This window comes from Sciurus carolinensis, chromosome 15 (assembly GCF_902686445.1).
Source record: "Sciurus carolinensis chromosome 15, mSciCar1.2, whole genome shotgun sequence".
NCBI classification, from domain to species: Eukaryota; Metazoa; Chordata; class Mammalia; order Rodentia; family Sciuridae; genus Sciurus; species Sciurus carolinensis.
In genome coordinates this window covers 67,988,249-68,010,369 of record NC_062227.1, presented here as the reverse complement: position 1 = coordinate 68,010,369, position 22,121 = coordinate 67,988,249, and the positions used below count along the sequence as shown (strand labels likewise).

The following is a 22,121-nucleotide window of genomic DNA, read 5'->3' as shown; positions in this document are numbered from 1 at the left end:
CCCTAAACAATATAGTAAAATTAATATTCCCATAGCATTTATATTGTATTAGGTATTATAAGTAATCTAGAGATAATTTAAAGTACACGGGAGGATATGCTTGGGTCACACACAAATAATATACCATTTTATATAGAGGACTGAAACATTTGTGGACTCTGGTATCTGCAGAGGGTTGGAACCAATTTCCATGGATATTGAGAGACTATATATCTATTCATTTAGTAACATACACAGATATATTATTCTATTATAGTTCAAAGCAAAGGATAATTTAAACATTTTTCTTTGAATCATCTCTGAAATGTATTAGGAATTTATATAGATTTCTAAAATATAAGTATATTTTTATGAATATATGCTTTCTTATTTTTGATTGAATATAGTGTTTCCAAATGAAAACAAAACATATAGCCTCAAACAAAACAAGTATGCAAAAAACATTTTATTTATAATAGATCAACATTTTTGACATGAAAGGTAGCCACTTTCAACTTCTCAGGAATGCCTAGAATCCAACAGTTTTCAAAAGGACTAGTTTGTCAACAATTATTTCACTGTAGGTAAAAGAAATAATTTAAGAATGAAATTTTTAAATGGTTTTGCCTATTGCAAATTATTTTGTAAGTTTTAATGTATGGTAAGCTAGCTTTCCCAGGAAGTGAATATAGTCCAACTATGTTCCAAGTGTATTAAACCAGTTTATACAACAAATATGAGAATCACCTATGAGTATCAACTGTACTCAAATGAGAATTTTCTTTATCAAAATATTCATTTTTCAAAAAGGCCTCAAACCAAACAAACCAATCCCCCTTTTCTATTTCCAGCACTCTTTTCTACTTCAAGTTGAATTACTGTAGAGACAACAGTCAAATCCCAGTGGAACTATATATTAACTTAAGACTGTTTAAATATACCAAACACAAGAATAGTTACTTTAAGAAAAATTTTAAGGTGGTAAGTAACCAATAATAATTTAGCCAATATCACTTTTAGTTTAGAGGAAAAAAAGCAGTTCCCAAATATCCTTAACTTTCAGTACTTCTCTGTAACACACACAATAAAAACATAACCTATGGAATTAAAATCATTGGAAAACATCTTAAGGAAAATGTTTTACATAAACAAGTGTTAACTTTCAGGTCCAAATCATATTTTGTTCTGTATTTTGATTTGGGAAAAAATTCACCATTATTAGCTTCTCAGTTACATTTTTTTCTGAGCATTTAAATCTATCTACTTCACACTTTGCAAAGTTCACCTTGGTCATCACTCCCCATGTGTACGTGCTGTCTTTTCTCAGGTGATTCCATTACATGCATGGAAGTGCTGGGGAGGTTTACATAGCACTTAAAGAATATTCGTGAGAGCTCTGAAATGTCGGAAGTTTCATCATTATCTACTTGCTGTAGGATCTGTAATTCAAATTCATCACAGCAGCCTAAAGAAATACTGTGTGAATGGAATGCACATTATTCCTACAGAACACATAAACTGAAGTCCAAAAAGGCACAGAGTAATGCTGGTGGCTCTTTCTAGTCAGTTAAGAAACAATAAAAAGTCTTCATTATTCTTTCATAATTTAAATACTTAAGTAATCTCCACTTTTATTACTTTATAACAATGACTTCAAATTTACATTATTTTAAGTACCATTGGAATAGCTTAGAGTATAATACAGATATTTGCTAATATCCCATCCAAAAATAAAAAAAAAACAAAACCAAAAAAACCTCTTCACTATATATATACATATATATATATATATATATAAAATTATTCTCAAAGATAAGAACATAGAAGAGGGACTTGGTACAGACCAACCAATCAATTTTCTATTACCACAGTTGTAATTCCCAAATCAACAGATATACAGCAATAATCAAAAGCAGTGCAAATATTTTTGGAGGTTAGGATAAAAATATAACGAAAGAACATAAAACTGAGGAAATAAAAAAGGCAAGTACTTCAAGTACAAGGAGTCAGTCTGCTTGAGGTCCATCTTAGTGTTTATTGGGGGCTTCCTTCTTCCTTCTATTTCTTTCTCTGAAACACATTGGCCAACATGGCACCAGATGTTGTCAATTGGCCCATTTTGTTCAAAAACTTCGTCTTTGTATCTTCACTCACTAAGCTTGCAGCAATTGACATTGAGCTAAGAAAGAAATTTTAAAATTCAAGTAAAGCAATAAAAAACAAAGATGTCCACTTTTTCATTTCTTTAGTAACATATTAGTACATTTTGAATTGGTGTCACAAAAGGGAAACTACTATTTAAAAAGAGGAATTTTTATGTATTGTACTAAGTTAGCATTTCATGTTCACCATTTATATTAAAGGAAGCAATAACAGCAGTTAGGATCAAATCTGGGATGGGCCCAAATCTTGGCTATTTACTAGCTGTGTGACTTTGAGAAAGTTATTTCATCTCGTCATCTGTAAAAGGGAGACAATTCTAGTATCTTCCTCATAGGGCTAGTAGGATTATGCAAGTGTATAGTTTAGCATAGTGCTAGAGATTTAAAAGCATACCACAATTATTAGTAGTTATTCCTTAAAAGCATCACTTCATTACTGTTCTTAAAGTAAGTCTTGGATCTGGTCTCCTTGCAGTATTAGATTAACTTCTGAAATAGTCACTTATGGGCTAGGAATGTAGCTCAGTGGTAAAGTGCTTGTCTAGCTTGCATGGGGCCTTGGGTTCTATCCCTGGGACCACAACAATAAAAATTATTTTAAATATGAATTTAATATATAAATTCAAAAATCCTCAATGTTCATTTACTGTCTGCAAGATAAAATGTGCTTTTTATTCAAGAAATGTAGCAATCTTTTTTTTTTTTTTCAACATCATCACTTACATCTTGGCTCTCCCTCAGTTAGGTTTGCCTAGTCTATGTTCAATTTTCAAAAATCTTTCAATCTTTCTCTCCATTGCTTACCCATCTTTCAAATCCTAGTTCATGTCCTATCTTTCTCTGGAGACTTTTCTGAATCCTTTTAATAATATTCTAAAAGGAGAGCAACAATCACGTAAAGAAATCAGGAAACAGTAAGAGGTAAAATTGAAAGGAATGAAGAATATTTGGCCCAGAGAAGAAAATATTTCCGTCACTTAACAGATGACTCCTTATGTTATATGTGAAATATATACTATATATATGAAGGCATTATATGTCCATATAGGACTTCTGATACACATCATAGTAACCTGGGGAATTATTTTGAAAATCCAAATGCTGAGGCCTAATTCCAGTGTTTCTGATTCTTTTGATCTGGGGTAGAGGACTGAAGAATCTATTTCACAAAGCTCTCAGTTAAGAATCCCTGCATTACAGTAATATTTTCCTCTGAAGAGTTTAAACTGTTATTAGTTTTACAAAGGGGTCTGTAACATTCCTCCATCCCTTTTCCAAATGATAAAAACCTGTTTTAGAGAGTAGACATTTTAGGAAGGGAGACTTTAATTTGAAAGAGAGATTTAAAAAAGAACAAAAGAAAAAGAATAAAGAGTTGTTAAAAATGAAATGGGCTGCCTTATAAGGTAATGTGTCTTTTTTATTGCAAGTTTTCAAGGAAATCTCAGATTTTTCCTTTGCAACTCATATCCAATCAGTCGCCATTTCCTGTTGATTCCGAACCTATAGAACATCTTACATCTGGCCTATCTTCTTTAAAATATTTATGACCTAGACTATTTCTCTCTTCCCTACACCATTCCATTTTGTAAATTAAAGATCATTCCTTCTTTTTGAAATCCCTACTTGATTCTTTTTTTTTTTTGGAACTGGGGATTGAACCCTATGCCTCAGACCCTATTTTTTGAGACAGGGTCTTGCTAAGTTGCTTAGGTTGGCCTGTAACTTGCAATCCTTCTGCCTCAGCCTCAGAGTTGCTGGGATTACAGATGTGTGCCATCACGCCTGGCTCCTACTTAATTCTGATAGCACCCTGGTTTGCCTATTACTCAGATAAGCTCTTTTTTTTCATCTCCATCTTAAAATGTTGGTCTGTAATTCCATACCTGACCCCTTTTCCAAGTGCTATTATCTTTCTATCACTTCCCTAAACCTAAGTCTTTAAGTACCACCCGTAAACTAATAGTTCTTAAATCTCAATGAACTGCCTGTAGTGTTTCCTTAACTCTACCCCAAATTTTAATGTTCCTCTTCAGAACTGTTCTTCATATAGTTCTGTTTTGTTGTATTGTCTTTTTTTTTTTTTTTTTTTGTGGTACTGGGGATTGAACTCAGGGCCTTGTGCTTTCGAGGCAAGCACTCTACCAGCTGAGCTATCTCCCCAGCCCTGTTTTGTTGTATTGTATATCATTCATTTAAATGTTCAAATCAGATATCTGGGAATTCTTATATCTGTTCTCCTTCATTCTAAATCTGTGGCTAACCTGAGTTCACATCTGAGGTACATCTGTAATGCACCTTCTCAAACTCACTGCCATACACAGGCAGTGAGTTGAGATCATAGTCTCAAGAACCTCAAAGCTTGGGTTTGAATTCTGGATCCTCCACTTAGTAGCCTGGTTTGAGCAAGTTACCTACCTCTTTGTCATCTATTCAATGAAAATAGGAATAGTATCCACTTTGTAGGGTTATTAAGACAACTGTTATCAAGGTTGTTAAAACTGCTTAGAGTGTTATCTGGTTCATAAGTGTCATTTCCTACCACCTTTAAATCCTCACAGACACCTGATCTCAACCCATGATAGCGTTTCAATCTGTTCCAACTGCTTCTCTTAATCAGAACCCAACTTCTAAAAAGCAGTGTTTCTCAAACTGTGGTTCCTGGACCTGTAGTAGCATCAACATCACCTGGGAACACGTCAGCCAAACATATTCTCAGACTCCGTCCCAGATCTTCTGAATCAAAATCTCTGGAGATGGTGCCCAGCAATCTCCAGATAATTCTAAGGAACCCTAAAAGCTTGAGAACCATAGTTATTAAGAGTCGGAAACTACAGGTAGCAGGCCAAATCCTTGCCTGCTGCCTGTGATTGTAAAGGTTCACTGGAACTGGGTCATGCCCATTTATTTACATATTGTCAATAGTTGCTTTGCTGTTATCATAATAGTCTCGCTGAGCTGTTGTGACAGAGGTAGTATGGTCTGCAAAGCTTAAAATAGTATCTGCTGTCTATAAAACCTTGCTATCTCCTGATCTGTAAAGTCCCAACCTCTCAGTACAGCAATACAAAGTTCTGTGCCTGCCAATCTTTACCCACTTATGCTTTACCTACCATTCTCAGGTAACTTTTAACATTGTACACAGTGTCGATTTTTTTTTTTTTAATGTGATCTTTTTTTTTTTTTTAATTTTTCTTTTGCCTTCTAGTCAACTGTTCATACTCAAAAAAAAAAAAAAAAAAAAAAATCCTGTATTCTTCCCTGGACATTTATAGGCACAGTTTTAGTGTTTTCCTATTTTTTTTTTTTTTGTCTTTTTAAATTATTTTAATCTATGCTTTGAACTGCTGCTTTTTCCTCTTCATTTGTGACTACCCTGAAGGAAGGCACTATGGCTTGTTCAAGCACATTTGTGAACAGTTTAGGGTAAATGTTCAATGTCTTTTACTAAATACTGAATAAATATAAGAAGGGTATTAAAATATTTATGCACTATATTTCCTGCCTGCAGGTCAGTGCTTTCAAACTTTCTGATTAAGATTCCCAGTAAGAGATAAATTTTTATGCAATGATCTATTGCACATACAGGTAACAAGTATCTATAAAGAAATACTCATCCTTACTAAGTAAAAGAGATATACTATTTTTTTAATTGATTCTATTCCTTGGGAAAAAATGCTTATCACAATCAATTAATTTGATGTTGTATTTACTACTCGGTCATAGCAATTAGCAGAGTAGTTCACAGATATTAATACCTTTATCTGCTCCCATTCTTACTTAGAACTTAAAAGCAGTTTTCTTTACTGCTCAAGGTTTTCTTCTTTTACTTTTGATCTATAAGAGACTTCAGAGGAGGACAGAGTGAAGGAAGGCTTCCATGAAAAGGTGACAGCCAAGTTTTGGCCTGAAGAAGCAATAGGAAGTAGCTAGACAGAGTAAGAATATTCTAAGCAGATGGACTTCCTGTGTGAAGATATGAGGGAGCACAGGTATGATAGAGCTGAGGCTCCCAAGGTCCTCCACTAAACTTCTCCAGGCTGTCCTTTGTATAATTTCAACATGGATTTATTATATTACCTATAACAGGGACCACAATGCCATTTCCATATCTTGTCTAATTCTACTCTAATGTAAGTTATTGGAGGGCAAAGTTATCTATTTATTTTTATTTATTTATCTCCAATCCTGAGTACATTGCTCCAAATGAAGAAATTCTTGCACATGAGAAACTATATCATTTCCTCTCATTTCTGCAGTATATACTTCCTTTCTTTTATTTGGTATTTTCAAGTTTCTGTTCTATTAAATTTATGTAAATGCCTTAATTCACTACAAGACTGTGAGCTTCCTGATGGAATCATGCCCAAATTCTATTGTTTCCCTTTTGTAGATCTACTGACTGATAATATGGTTAATGTTTTCACACATATGCTTTTATTACAGAAATGAGTTAAGTTAAAGATTAACATTTAATATTTTTCCTACTTGTTTAAAGAAAACTCTCTTACTAAATACAAAATATTTTGAAACATAGTTTTACTTAGAGTATAATTGAAAAAAAATCCATGTCATTAAGTTTTGCAAATCTTGATGAAAAAAAAAAGTTTTTTAAATCACTCAGAACAATTTATACACAAAGTTGCAACTGTCACACTCTCCAACACTTATGCTTCAAAAGTATGGTCATGATATTGTCATACCAGATTGCAAAAAGGGCCATGTCAATAGGACTTACATGTCAACCTGAAAGGGCTTGAACTGGCAAATGGTAAAGACAGAATAACTTGTGCATCAAGTAGAATAATGCAACTCAATGAACAATATCAAATATATTTAAATACATGAGTTCATAATGATATTTAAAAACAACTATGTAGTATTCACTCATCAGAGAGTTAATCAATTTGTTATTTTGAAAATTGGTAAATAAAAAAACCCAAATATTTATTTTGTCTTTACTATGCAAAAGATACCCACTGGGTCACAGTAGTACATATGGGGTAAAATTTTCTTTTCTTTTCTAGTTCATATATGAGATAGGAATGATAGAATCAGAGAGTATTATATTTTGTAACTTCTAATGAATTAGTGAAACAAGGTTTTAGTCACTAACAACTTGTTAACATTACCAAAAAAGGAAAGAAGCAGACATTATCTGTCTTATGAGGAAAACACACCATCTCTTATGAAGCAGTCTTGCCCAAAGAAACAAAGAAATATGCCCTGAATCTGATTAAGTCTCTAGATCTAGACCCGACTGCCAAATTTACAGGAAATACAGAAGTACATGTTAAACAACCTAAGGGAAATGTAGTCAGCAAAATTTAAACTGAAAAACTCTCAAGGACAAATGACCCAGTTTCTTCCACAAGCAAATTTTATGATGAATTAAAGAGGAGGGGAACCTTATATCTACAGAGTAAGAGATTTAACATATTAACCAGATGTAATATATGGAACTCATCTGGATCTTGACTCAAGAACAAACTATAAGGAAAAAAAATAAACAACAAATCAGGTAATATTCATGAAAAAATTCAAAATTTGAATGGGGATCAAAGAACTGGTGGCATAAAGGAGTTATTGTTATTGCAATAATGATATTTTTATTGTTTTATGTTTTCAAAAATACTGATTATCTTTTAAAGATATATACCAGTGTATAGGAGAGAGAAGTAAATGTAAATAAAACTGAGTTGATAAGTATTGAAGTTGGGTGATTAAGACATGGGAATCATTCTTGGGTTAATGGAAATTCTCTAAAAATCAGTAACAATACAGATGATCTGAATAACATGGAAAAACATGATTATACAAGTAAAGCTTTTTTTAATTTTTAAAAGAAAGGTCATATATAGCAAAAGCAAACTTTTACAAAAATATTTTTTCTTTTTTTTACATTCCTACATGTAGATCCATGAAATTTCATTTAAAATGTATTTCTTAAGAAAGGTTTCTTAATTTTTCCAAAAATTTTCACATTTTAAAGTAATAATCTGAAGGCACCAAATAATCTTGATTTTTTTAATGTATGAATTTTTTTAGTTATAGATGGACACAGAACCTTTATTTCATTTATTTATTTTTATGTGGTGCTGAACACAGTGCCTCACACATGCTAGGCAAATGCTCTAACACTGAGCCACAACCCCAGTCCTTGATATTTAATATGTAATAAATCAATTTAAGTATTTGCTTTAGTGTTTATTTTGGAGATTTTGTTTAGATCAGAAATCTATGTTTCATTAAACTACTACTATTTTATTGTTTTGGGGTACTGAAGATCAAACCCAGGACTGCTTTACCACTTAGCTACATTCCCAGTCCTTTAAAATTTATTTTGCAATTTTGCTTTAGGGTCTTGCTAAGTTACTGAGGTTGGCCTTGAACTTGCAATTCTCTTGCCTTAGCCTCTAGAGTTACTGGGACTATAGACATGGGCCACTGTGCCTAGTTAGCTCCTATTATTGTCTGAATCCTCCACTACTGAAATGGGAGGTATGTTTGGAGAAGACCTCCTTTTATCCTAGTAAGCTAAAAAAAAGGGTTCTGTTATATCAAAGAGACAAGACACTGTGTGTATGTGTGTGTGAAAGAGTAGCTGGGATGAAACTTATTTCTGACAGTCACACTTAAAGGAAAGACTTGGGAGTTTTTTCTTAAATGTTTGAGTCCATTTAAAATTAATCACCCAAAGTTACTTCAACAAGAATTAAAGTACACACAGTCTATTTATAAATTATTCCTTTTCTGAATGCCTAACATTACTCTTCCTCATCTGTGTTCACTTTTTTTTTTTCCCCTCTAGTACTGGGGATTGAACCCAGGGCTTCATGCATGCTAGGCAAGCGTTCTACTACTGAGTTATATTTTTAGCCCTTTTTATTTTATTTTTATAGAGGGTCTCATGAAGTTGCCTGACTTGGTCTCTAACTGCATTAGTCTCCAGAGTAGTGGGGATTATAGGTAATAGCCACCAAGCTTTGCTTGTCTATCATGCCTGGCTTGTCACATTTTAATTTCATTGCTTATTTAGAAGCATTAGTTTGGCTAGGATCTTCCCAAATTTACAATCATTTATGGAGTAAACTACTATATCTTACAACTTCTGACACACATTCCTAGATACTGTTTTGATCAATGAGTCCGCTATCTAGCTACCTAGCAGAATCTCTTTGGAGACTATTAAATGTAAACATTCCTAGGCTGAATCACAATATTGAGAGAAGGGTACAAAGCACTGGGATGAGATCTGAGTTTTAAATTCCCCAGATACTTCTGATGAGTTGATTTATGGACAAGCATTCAAAGAACAGCTGAACTGAATAATTTTCTTGTCTTCCAAATAAATGACTACAAAATAATAAAACATGAAACATTATAACCATGGATAACAAGTTTAGATAGAGAAACTAAGGTTAATATGAAGCCTTAAACAAGAATGTCTTACCCTTGCGGCTCTTGAACAGTCTTGTTTTCTACTTTTTGTTCACATTCTTTTATCATGGAACTTAAAATAACCTGATTAAAAAAAATGACTTTCGTGAAATACAGTTTACAGAGTAAAACATGATTTTATCTAAAGTCTTAACTAAATTTTTAGTATTCCCATAAATTAACATATTAATTAAAAATTTAAAATGTTGGCAGTTATTTTGTTAAAGGATTCATATTAGATTCCTAGACTAGGTACAGGAACAATTTTAAAAGATCTCAGTCTGGGGGCTGGGTATAGTGCAAGGCCCTGGGTCAAATCCCCAGCATCCCCTGGCTTACCCACCCCCAAACCTAATCACTTAACAATAATTTATTTTCATAATGTTTCTTTCTAAGTCTGGTTAATATTCTCCCATGGCTTTTCCCACTATCTAATGTTAAAAGTAAACTTTATGTGCAGATATCTATACATTTAACATATGCATATACTATGACACACCCATAATTTCTCAATAAATACTGTTCTACATATCTTTGCCTTCTCCAGGTTACAAAAACAAGATGTTCTATTTTAATGTCTAGAGCTTAAAATAGGTACAGTGCTATGACTACTAAAATATAATTGATGAAAGGCTAAGTGTCTGTTACTTAACATCATTCTTATAGGAAGGCTAAGTGAGTGATGGAAAGGGCGGGGGATTGAAGGGGTTGCTCTGATTGACTGGAAACCACTCCAGAAACTCAACAGCTCTCCTGAATATTCTTGGCTCATGTTTTGGGCATGGAGGCCAATAAACTAATATTTACTGACACTGAAGATAGAGAAAATAAAACAGACATTTCCTCCTGGTGGAGCTTATGTCCTTATAGAGGAAAAACACAATAAACACAAAAAATAGGCAAATTATGTATGAGAAGTGGAAAAAACACTAAATAGGATAAAGTGTATTAGGAAGGATAAGGTAGTTCAGGGTAGGCTTTCAGGAAAACATGAGATTTAAACAAAAACTTGAAGGAGATGAAGGAGTGTTTGGAAGATTGGGAAGAGGCTAATTAAGGATCTGATGTGCAAGTAGGCATATGAACCAATAGACCGCGTGGAAGTTGAAAAGAGTGGGTACAGACTATTGGGAAGAAAAAGAGATATGGGGAACAATGAAGGGAAATTTTTGTTTTATTTAGGAGAAAAAAGTCAAATATAATAGGAAAAGTTAGAAGAAAAATAGCTTAAGGATACAAATGATAGAGGAAGCAGAAGGCAAAGAGCAAGAAATGACAGAGTTTTAAATGGAGACAGAAAATACAAACTTGGCTGTTAAGAAAGTTGACAGAGATAATTAACATTTTACAGTTGTAAGACATTTCACCAATGTTAATCTTACTAAATTTTTAATAATGAAAGTGAAGGTGAGCATGTTATTCCTACTTCAGAGAATTAAGCAGAGGCTTCAAAGATGTTAAAGAAGTTGCTTGACGTATCACAACTAGTAAATAAATCCATTAATAACAATGAGCTAAATTTTGTAAAAAAACACACCATATCACAATCAAGTCTTACATCAACAGTAATAAAAGCTTACACAGGAGACACTGAAACATACACACAAGGCAGTGATAATCACAGTGGCTCACCTCATGTTCTGGAGAGAGATGTTCCATGTCAGTCCGTAAACATCTGAGGCCTGGTAAAAAGTGATTTACCATTAAATCCTCTGAAATGACTTAAGAGAAGTTAGTTAAGGAAATTTTAGTTGACCAAATGTTCAACTGAACAGTAGAGGCTGTATATAAAGCCTTCTGAAGTGATGATTATGGCATACTGATACTCAGAGTAAGTAAGTAGGCTCTTCATGTATGATTCTTCATTTGGAGCAAGTTACACAGCAAGAGTCAACTGTGTTGATTCTCACAAATCTATTTATCTCAGTGGCATTCATCCTCGTATCCCATAATTCAATTATATGCTATGTAAATGTATGAAAGGAGTATGGCAATGAAATCATGAAACCTAATCAGTATTTAAATGTGTATGAAGTAAATATGAAAAGAAAATTAATGTTTCCACAACAATTAAGTTGAAAATTTTGGGGAAAAATACCAATAAACTGCTCAAAGCATTTGTTACTAAGTGCTGTACAGTGTTTCACAAGGAATCCCACTATTTTGTATAAATTACAATGCACCAATAATAAGAAGCAAACGTGTAAAAGATTGGGAAAAACATAAAAATCTAAGAATATTCTATACTTAGTATCAGAAATGTTTCTGGATCCTACTAAGAGAAGTTTCATCTCTAAATTTTACACAAATGCATTATGGATGTGGTTATCTAAGATAGATGTTTAATTATACTGAGATTCACATAAAAGAAATGTCTCAGTTCTATATCAAGATTGATAAAGAAAATACATGTATACTTTGAAGTTAAAATAAGTTATCTAAGATTTATATCATTTTCTTGGGTTCTTGTTTTAATCATCCTGTTTAACTGACCCTCTATTGGTTCTGACAGAATTGGATAACAGAGTTTTTGATGTAATAAGACTTTTTTTGCTATCAGTTAAGTATCACTTAAGAGTTCCTGCTCATCTTGAGTTGATTATCTTGACATTCTAAAGAATCAGGAAAGCAGATGTATTTGTCAAGAAAATAATTCACCTTGTTCACTCACATCAATTCTGGTGCATTTTCACCTTATTCTAGCTATTATCCATTTAAAAATAGTTATTTCAAAAGATTATACCACATTAAAATTTTAAAAAATGCCAGTAAATAAGTTTCCTTAGAAAGATGGCTTAATTATTTTTGAAAAAAGTTACAATGAATTTATCAGGAAAAAATCAGGGTAATATATAAACATTTCCTTGAAAATACAGTTTTAAATAAAAACTGCGTACAAAGCTCCTATAATGAGTGACTTATAAATTCAATAGGTACTAAAAATCTGCAACTTAATGATTATGTAGGTTTGTTTAACAGATATGGGGAAAGTACCACAAAGATAAAACTGTGAGTGACTTTTGGATCAGTAGCATGTGATCTAAGAAATATGGGCATGGATTAAGAAGCTCAAGATGGCTTTATTTAGAGAAAAGAGGAAAGATTTTTCTCCTTTCTGCTCACTGTTGGGACCTATCATTTCCCCAAAGAATCATAGTCTTTCAAGGACTGCAAATATAACAGGTCATTTATTCCTACTTGAAACTCTCTAACTCATTGGTGAATGATGGTTAAAAGGGTTCTGATTGCTCACAATGAAAGCACATTTAGATTTCATAAGGGAGATCAATGCAATTTTATAGCTCAATTAGAAAGTTTTCCCCATAAACAAAACTAGCCTCTGTAATCTCCACTTGTTAAATGTTAGCTCTATACCTTAGCTACAGAGTACCTAGCCTTCCTTCTAACCTTCAGGTGCTTCCAACTGTCAAAATATCTCTTCATCTTCCAGCTATTCCTTCTCCAGGTTAAACATTTCTAAATTTCTTCCAACCTTTCTTAAACTTGACTTCGTGACTTCTTATTGTGCCAAATGTTACACATTTAAAAATGTCTATGTCCCTATTAAAATATGATGTCAGTATTGAGAGGAATAAACATTCTAATCAGCTTAGAAAGTTGTGGGACAGCAGAACTGACTTGGGCAATAATGAATTTAGTATCTGAACAAGTACTACTGTTAGGAGGGTTCTTCCTTTCACCGTATTGCTGTAAAAACCTTATACTGTGTTTATCCTAGGAACAATCTGTGTGTACTGAAATGCATGATAATATTTTTTCTACATAGATTTCTATGCTCTTCACAAACCAGTGCCACTTGGAAAATTTGGTTTTATAAAGCTAAAATTTTTTATTTTTTTGTTTTCTTTTTGGCACATTCTTTTAGAAACGTTCTACTAAGATTATACGTGAGTTTTTGCTTAAGTTTTAAACAGAGCTTCAAAGTCTAATGAACATAAGAAACCCTGACAGTGTTATTACTATTTTCTTGCAGGGATTCTGTAACTTCTCCATTGTTAAAGAATTCTTCCTTGCTAATTCAGAATATCAGTTCCTCATTTTGCTTCCTCTATTTTTTCAAAGTTGATAGAGCCAAAAAGATAAATCAGGAATGATAGTAAGTTCTCCTTTTAGTGGAAGTAAATTTACAGATGACACACATGGTTGAGGTACAATATTACATTTCAGGGTACTTCTGTCCACTTCATAATCTATATTCCAAAGAACATGGAGTTACATCATCCATATGACTTGGACATTTGTAGTAGATTCCAAAAATAAAATACTCATTAATAAATCCAACTATCTAAAGTTTTAATATTTTCAAAAGGACATGTAGTTCCTTAATAGACACCTCTTCTTTTCTACTTTTTCTATTTTATTCTGAACAAAAATAACCTCCCATTGGTATTTTCTTTTCTGGTCAAAAATCCAGTGCCAATGGTGTTGTGGTATTTTAGAATACATTTATCTTATTTAAAAGTATCTGTTTACTTTGTGACTTTGAACTGGTATTAACAATGTTGAACCATATATCATAAACCTGAAAAACTTAATCTTTTCTTTGTTTTTTTCCTGTGAATCATTAGGAACCTCTCATCATTTTTTCTGATTCTGATTCCTTTATTATCACTGTTCTCTGATTCTGTTGTCTACCATGCAGATTTATTCTGTTTGAATATTTCGCCTTCCACTTTTTTCAATCTCTTATTTCCCTTTTTTTGAACTCTTCTGCCTTTCAATAAGACAGCCAGGAAGTCGGTGTTCACTTTGCCCATCTTTACTTCCTCTTAGTTTTATTTTACTAGGCATAAGAGAATATTTAATGGGGGAGGGGGAGCTAAACTTCTTTGTTCTGGTCACAGTTTTGGTTTTAATTATAAAACAGAAAAAGTCACTATCATCTTTAAGTCTTAGTTTAATTATTTACGATATAGAGTTGAAGTGGGCTTATATGATTTCAGTTTTCTCCTAGTTGTCCCTGTACTTTTCTAATAAGTGATAACTCTGTAAGAGAAATTCATAGTATTCCACTGGATACCAACAATTAAACATTTCATTTTATCTTCTACAACTAAGGTTCATTGATTGGTTACACAAAAGTAGATACACTTTGATAAAGGAAGGATACAACAACAGGAAAGTGCACTGTAGGCTTCAAAAAGATGGGTAGCAATGTCCAGTCTTTTAGAATCCACAATTTGTAAGTTGTTCACCAAGGCTAATTTATGCAAATGCGGTATAACAACTGAAAAAGGCAAAAGAAATTGTTACCTTTTTATCCCAAACATGCATATGAAACCCTCATACTTCACAAAAGATTTACCATTTTAATTTCTAAAATTCCATTTTTTACTGCTGGATGCTTTCAAAAGATTATCAACATTTTATGCTTTCTTTTTCTTACTAAGAAGAAAGTATGTTTTTCAAAACAAAAGTGATCTAGGATTGGGAGAAACAGATTATTTATTATTGTCATTATTAACTAATTGATGGGATGCATACAGGTAATTTTGGTCTCACTATAATTCACTTTTCCAATCTGAAAAAAAAAGAAACACACACAAGTATGAACAATCTATATCTTGTGTTATTTGTCCTTACAAATAAGATTTTCAATAAAAACATTACCATTCTTACAAGAGATAAGTATAATACACTTATTCTTCTTCAGTAATATGTCATTTGACTCCCTCACAACATTATTACCTTTAGTTTCCAAAATGCTTCACAAAGAACAATGTCAAAAGGCACTGGTGGCTAAATTTTTAAGTTCTGAGGGTTCAATACCCTCAAAGAATAATGTAAAGTTTCATTAATGCAGATAACCTACTACTAAGTAAAACCAATGACTGAAGAAATAATAACCAATGCAGTTGCAATGAGCAACCCTGGTGCCTAAGATTCTGTTTTCTGAATATCATTTCGCACTAAAGTAGGATTCTTTGGAGATGGCTTAGTTTCTTCCAAAGACTGTAGTTCACTTCTGCCCAAACCTGAAACTCACCTTTCTTACATTTTGATCTAATTATGCATGGCCCCTTTCTTGTTCCTATGTCTTTGACCTTTCCTCAGTTTTTTCTAAAAAATACAATGATCATACTGTACAATATTCCATAAAAATGTTTGACTAAAATACAAATCTATAGAAGTTAAAGGCTGTATGTAAGAATCCTCCTAATTCCCAGGAATATAAAAATATACTATAGAATCCAAGATTTCACTATACATATATTATCCTGGGCTACCACATCCGTTCTAATTACTTAATTGTTAATCTATCAAATGGATTTAAATGGTTAAAAGCAGTAGGATACTAAAGACCAAAAAAAAGTTTAGTAGCCAAGGTTAGCATAATTCTAAAATTGATCTTCAGTGGAAAAAGAATAGGAAATACATAACAAAACAACTGTAGAAGTTGTCCTCTTCAGGACAGATTGGACAAAGATTTAAAATCACAACTAAAATAAAGATAAATCGATAGGAGAATTTATAAAACTGTATTTCAGAAAACTTTAAAAAAATATTTTGTGGTAGATCCTGCAGTTAAAGTAAAAGGGAATCTTTTCCTCTTTGTAAATAAATGTGCTCAGATATGAAATAAGGAACCAAGAAAAAAAGTGATTTGCAATGGAAAATTGATCCTTTAGCAAAGTTTTAGGGTATGACTATTTTTAGAGAGCCTTATAAATAGCTGAAAACAAACTAACTGCATAGTGTTTCAGATAAAACAACTAGTTCTTAAAAATTGCAACCAAAACTCCTGTGATAACTAAGAATTGGAAAAACAAGGGCTAATGGAAGAACTAGTATCATCTATTAGTTAAGAAATTAAGAGACAAATAATCTAAGTACCTAAAATGCTACTCTCCAAGGAAGACATTACTACCCCAAAATCTCTATCCTTCCTCTAAACTCCCAAAGGGAATTGTTTGAGTACAGTTAAATAAAAATTTTGCATACCTTTTTATTTGAATTTTGTATTACTATTAATCTTATTGACATATAGGGTCAATAAGGGTAAAGTTTTAAAGTAAAAAATAAGCTACTTCACTATAAAATTTTAAAAAAGGTGGGGGGATTTTTATCTTAAAAACTATTCTGATTGTATCAGAATGTGAGATTGTATGAAATATATTTGCATGTATATGGTAAATTGCAGGAGTTGTCAGGGACAGTGATTTGCTGTATCTGTTCAAGCAGTGGGAATTTCTATCCTAAATCTTAAATCTACTTTTAACTGTTAATTTAGGGTCACTTTGAGAAGAAAGTTCCTTGTTATGCAAATCCTACAAATTTCATAGGTATGCATCTACTCTATAACATTGTTATATGAAGTAGTGTGATTATTTTTAAAAGTTCCTGAAAATTCTAGAGACATTAAGATATAGACACTATGCTTTGAGAAATAATCATAGTCCTAGAATTCTGAGAACAAAAGACTCTGATGATATAACAAAAGCATAGGAATCCAGATTGATTCTTCATAGATGATAAAATTTTTTTCTTTTGAATGATGATGCTTGAGAAGTTTTTAACTCAATGACACAGCAAAACCTAAAGACCCAATACTATTTATCCTATTCCCTTAGTCCAGGAGCCAAGAGTTATTTTTTTGCTTCAGAGCAATTACAGCCTCAATGAAGTTAAAGCACCTTCAAAGCTCCTACTAAAATCATTTGTCAATTTGATGTTACCACATGTGAGACTAGCCCTACTACAAAACTAAAATATCAACCCTTTTTCATTGGTTGGTTAATTGTGAACACACTTACACAGTGACAAGACTCTTTCTGAAGTGTGGTGAGTGTCCATACCCTCAACAGATGTTTCAGATCTTGCAGCCTGAATACTGACTTAATATTTTTTGATTACTCTTATCTTAAAAATGGTAAGAAATAATATCAGGATGGATGTGCATAAACTAGTTTATTGGAGAATTCAACTCTGTATTAGAAACCAAGTTGAGTTTTGTGACCCTCTCTAAAGCATGTCAAATTGCTGAAAATAAAAGGGCTAAAGTATAGCAGTGATAACTGATGTGTTTCTGGAGTAATAATTTCTGGATGGACTGATGGTACCCAAAGAAACTGTTGTCATAAAGGTTGGGGACCACAGTAAAAAAAGAGAAACTGGAGAAAATGTGTTATCAGATAATCATGCAGACCATTTAGCAGATCCACAAACTGCATTAAAACAAAGTGGTGTGTCATGCTGGCAGCATAAGTTGGAGAAATGCATAGTTTTCATAAGAACATGTCTAGAAATAGAAAATTTCCTTATGAATAATAAAAAACTCTCTAAACACAAGGCAGCAGAGTACTTTGCAATCAGCTATCGTTAAGAAGTGATTCTATAATAATGTGAAATTTAGAGTCACTTTTCACATGTATTAAAGCAACTGATATATAGTATTCCAAATATATACTATGTAACAAATATATGGTAATATATAGTATAGGAATAGGGGTGTGGGGGTTTTGTGGAATAAAGCATTCATGTAGTTAATAGTTAACAGAACTTGAATGGTATGTATATACGTGTGTATGTATATGTATGTCTTTCTGCCTCAATGTGTGTTGAAATTTTCTATATTCATTGAGCATGGATAATTTAGCAACTTTTGATGCTAAATTATGATGATCAATTCATAATAACTTGTTTTGAGTTCAGTTTTCAGCACACAAAAGATAAAGTACAGGCAAGACTTTAACATGTGACAAATTCTCAAGAAGCTTCTGGCAATTCAGGAAAATTCAGAAAAATGCAACTTACACTCATCTCGGAACCTGGGTTCTGCATTAGGGCCAACTCTTCCAAATGTTTTTATGATCTCTGTATGCAAAGAATGCTGGTCTTGATACTGAGGATCTTCCAGGAAAGAAGCCAACTGCATTTTCACTCTTTCTAGCAACTTAAAATTGGATAGTATATCGTCATTTTATAGAATATTAAAAACTGAACACTGTTGTTAAAATGAAAGATATACACATTAAACACGGCTTTCTGCAATAAATTCAAACAATTTATAACCCCATGAGATTAGAAATTTGGATTTAATGAAATACTTATGTAGTCTTTTAGTTCAGAAAAGGTTTCACATTTTTGTTTATGCTTATTAATTCTTAATTTATTTTTAAAATAAAAATATTCCCTGACAAAATGTAAAACCAAACAGGAAAAAATTCTATAGCCAGGGAAAAGATGGTTAAATTTGATTTTGTATCAAAATCGTAATTCTTAAATCACAATATGAGTTACCCAATTATCCACCTTCTGAAAGCAATGAGTCATTAATGACTTATATCTTACTCACATTTCCCTAACAGACATTTTTATTTTAGGATTTAAGAACATGTTGAAATTCTGCCAAGACTGCAAGTGTTGCAGAATGATGTGTTTTTTTTTCTGTTGCTTCATCAAAAAAAAATGAAAAAAAATTTCTAACTCAATTACTTAATTTTAATCTTTATGACAAAGAAATTTCATTGAAATTTTTCTTATTTTAGTAAAATGTCATTAAATGGAAAACACTATTTACATTTAAGTGAACAGGGAATATGTCCATAAGTAATTTATTTTCTAATCCAGAGGGTTTTTCATTTGTGTAAAGGCATGTCTAATATGATAACAAAGAATAAAATTCTGATACTAATTTTGAGATGTGTCTTACAGTTAATATTATAGATAGAATCTAAAAAACTTGAAACGGAATCAGTTTCAGAATACACCTTCAGTAAGGAAGGACTTGGTATTCTCTTGAAGCAGTAGTGACATATATAGTAATAAGATAATACTGGACTAACTAGATGACTTATACAGCTTAGCATCAATGCTAAGAATATAGGTGCTTTCCGTCCTATATTTCTAAAACAGACTTGTGTTCCTACTGTTACCTGGCAAAATAATTTTCAAATCTGTGCAAACTTGCAATCAAGAATTTGCATAGTTTGGCTAGAAGTCTACTAGAAAATATAAGACTTTGGAGTTAGGTTTGATTTGAAAGCTTATTCAAAACTCCAATCCAGCTAGAATTAAAACAGAACACCTGAGATTGGCCTACTAATTATTTAATTAGTTGAGAGAACAGGACATAGGCAATATGGACTAGTTCCTTAGGATATGGAAATAAGCCTATTATTAAGTTAGGCTTTCAAACATGAGATGCTCCTCTGGCCCATAACTAAGAAATAACATAAAAGGTATGATGCTTCTGCCCCACCACTGGGGACACATATGGAAATGTGTCATGATCACCTTAACAATATGCAGATATAAATACATTTGAGTGATTTCCTACCTCTCTTTGAATAACTGTTTCCATAATGGTGCCAAAGGCTGGAATTGTGGCAATCCTGACAGAGCTGTTAGAAATTAAAAAAAGAAAGAAACTGAAACTTTCTTTGAGATATAAAGTAAGTATTAATAAAATGTGAATCATAGTAGGTAAAAATACTGTATTAGTCTCTAGCAATGACAAATTAAAAATTTAAAAAAGCAGACCGAGAAGAATGCTCAAAAAGACAGGCAGGATAACTTAAGGTCGCAGTCTGTGAAACTCACAATTCAGGATCACTGGATAAGGTAACAAGGGCCGGAGCAACCCGCTTGTCAACTAACGCTTCACTCATGCCTCGAAGAGTCAGCTGTAAACCAGTCAACATGCAATAAAAAATGGTTTGGTAAACTGGAATGAGAACTGGGTTAGCTGTGACTGAGGATGGGCAGGCAGACTCACTGGCCTTTCTTGGTTTAGTCACTCACATGAGACATTAAAATGTTAAGCCTTTGGTTCATGCCACTACACTTACTGCTAACAACCTGTTAGTGAGATTAGCAGAGCATCCTTTCTTGGCTTGAAAGAAATAGTCCATCAGCACATTTTAGGTTTGAAAATGTTTACTGAGTACTAATGCTACTGATATTTTTTTTCTCAATACATGGCCTCCAAATTAATCTTACTGTGAAGATTCACTTAAAAAAAAAAGATATATGAATAGTAACATGATAAAGCTTAAAATCAAATAAGCATAATCCAGTAATACTTCTATTATTATTATTTTTGTTGTATGAGAATTAAACAAAGGGGTGTTCTACCACCAAACTACACCCCTAGCCTTTAAAAAAAAATTTTTTTTTGGAGACACAATCTCACTAAGTTACCAAGACTGGCCTCAACCTTGCAATCCTTTCCTTACCCTATCTCAGTCTCTGGAGTTGTTGGGATTACAGGCCTGAGCCACCAAGCCCAGCCAGTTTTGTTATTTTAAAGATCTTCTTCAATGAATTTTAAAGCTGATGGCTATTTCCTGACAGGCACATTTTTGAAAGGGATGCTGAATGTAAAAGGCAGGTATGACACTTACATTTCAGGGTCACTGGAGAGAGTAATGAGAGCAGGAACAACCCTCTGAGCTACCAGAGTTTCATTCACCCCCTTCACCAACAGCTGATTGATTGGTCAGCACAGGGGGTATTCACAGGTGATGCACGGAAAGAGCAAATACAGTGTGCCATGGGAAGAGGAAAGGGACAACCAAGAGAAAGAGAGAAAACATAAAAGCAAAACCAAAATTAGAAGCTAAGCAAATATTGCTACTAGAGTGCTTTACAAAGGCAGAGAATGCTTAGGAGGAAAATAAAAGCTTAAATAGCCTAGCAGTCTATGAAAAGAGATTTCGTCATCAATTCAATGGCAGTGTGCTTTTGGTCAAATAGTCTATGCAACTTCCAAGTTCAATTAAAATATAATGTAAAAGGAAAAGAAAACTGTACTTTAAAAAAAAGCTAAAAGAGTACAGATATAAAGTGCTATGGTTAAATTTTCAAAGGAAATCTGGTGTGGTTTTATTATCACCAACAAGATACAAATTGAACTCTTTTTAAGCCAAACTGAAATGGTTAGCAGCCATAACTATCAACTGTTTATGACTGTTCTACAGCAAATAAATTTAAACAACACATATGGAAAATCCTCAACCTTTTAAATTTCTCTTTGAAGGAGAAAAGGTTTCTCTTTGGAGATATAGAGACATAATACTCCTAGAGTAATATACTTGGGAATCAACTCTGGGTTCAGACTCCAGTTCTCCACTTGTTAGCCTTGTAGCCATAGATATATTACGTTATCTCTTGAAACTCAGTTTTCTTATCTGAAAATGGTGATATTATCCAACTCAAAGGACCGTTGTACTATTGATTTGCACATAATATACTTATATATGGTAAGTAATATGCATTCAAGAAATGAGAACTTAATTATTATGACTAGTTCAATAATATGATTTGTGATGTATTTGGAAAAAGAAATTAATTTTAAAAAGTTTTGGTAGCTAACCTCTAAACAGTTCTTTGTTTTATATTTCTCTAAAAGTTTGAATAAATTTTCAAATAAACAGAAGTTATTCATTAAAATAATTTATTAGATAACACTAATTTGTAAAACAGGACCATACTGAGCAGTATGCATTTTGTTTTTTATAAAGATTACTAAATTTTGAGGTTAATATAGAAGGGCAACCCTCTTCTCAACTTCAGAGT

At 32.6% G+C, this 22,121-nt stretch overlaps 1 protein-coding gene across 9 annotated transcripts in view; it reads right to left on the bottom strand.

Moving 5' to 3' along the window:
• Positions 1 to 430: 430 nt before the first annotated feature.
• Relch (RAB11 binding and LisH domain, coiled-coil and HEAT repeat containing) overlaps positions 431 to 22,121 on the bottom strand; it is a 102,655-nt gene continuing 80,964 nt past the window's right edge. For 7 of the 9 annotated variants that reach the window (XM_047526303.1, XM_047526304.1, XM_047526305.1 and 4 more), the window contains 7 exons: positions 20,948 to 21,030; positions 19,882 to 19,945; positions 18,357 to 18,495; positions 14,713 to 14,829; positions 11,214 to 11,302; positions 9,595 to 9,665; positions 431 to 2,158 (listed from right to left, as the gene is read on the bottom strand). In XM_047526303.1, coding sequence (XP_047382259.1) covers positions 2,038 to 2,158; positions 9,595 to 9,665; positions 11,214 to 11,302; positions 14,713 to 14,829; positions 18,357 to 18,495; positions 19,882 to 19,945; positions 20,948 to 21,030 — 684 coding nt within the window. In that variant the 3' untranslated portion in view covers positions 431 to 2,037. Of the gene's footprint in view, positions 2,159 to 9,594; positions 9,666 to 11,213; positions 11,303 to 14,712; positions 14,830 to 18,356; positions 18,496 to 19,881; positions 19,946 to 20,144; positions 20,228 to 20,947; positions 21,031 to 22,121 lie in introns of those variants that run through there. The other 2 variants (XM_047526307.1, XR_007105168.1) reach the window with 2 other exon arrangements.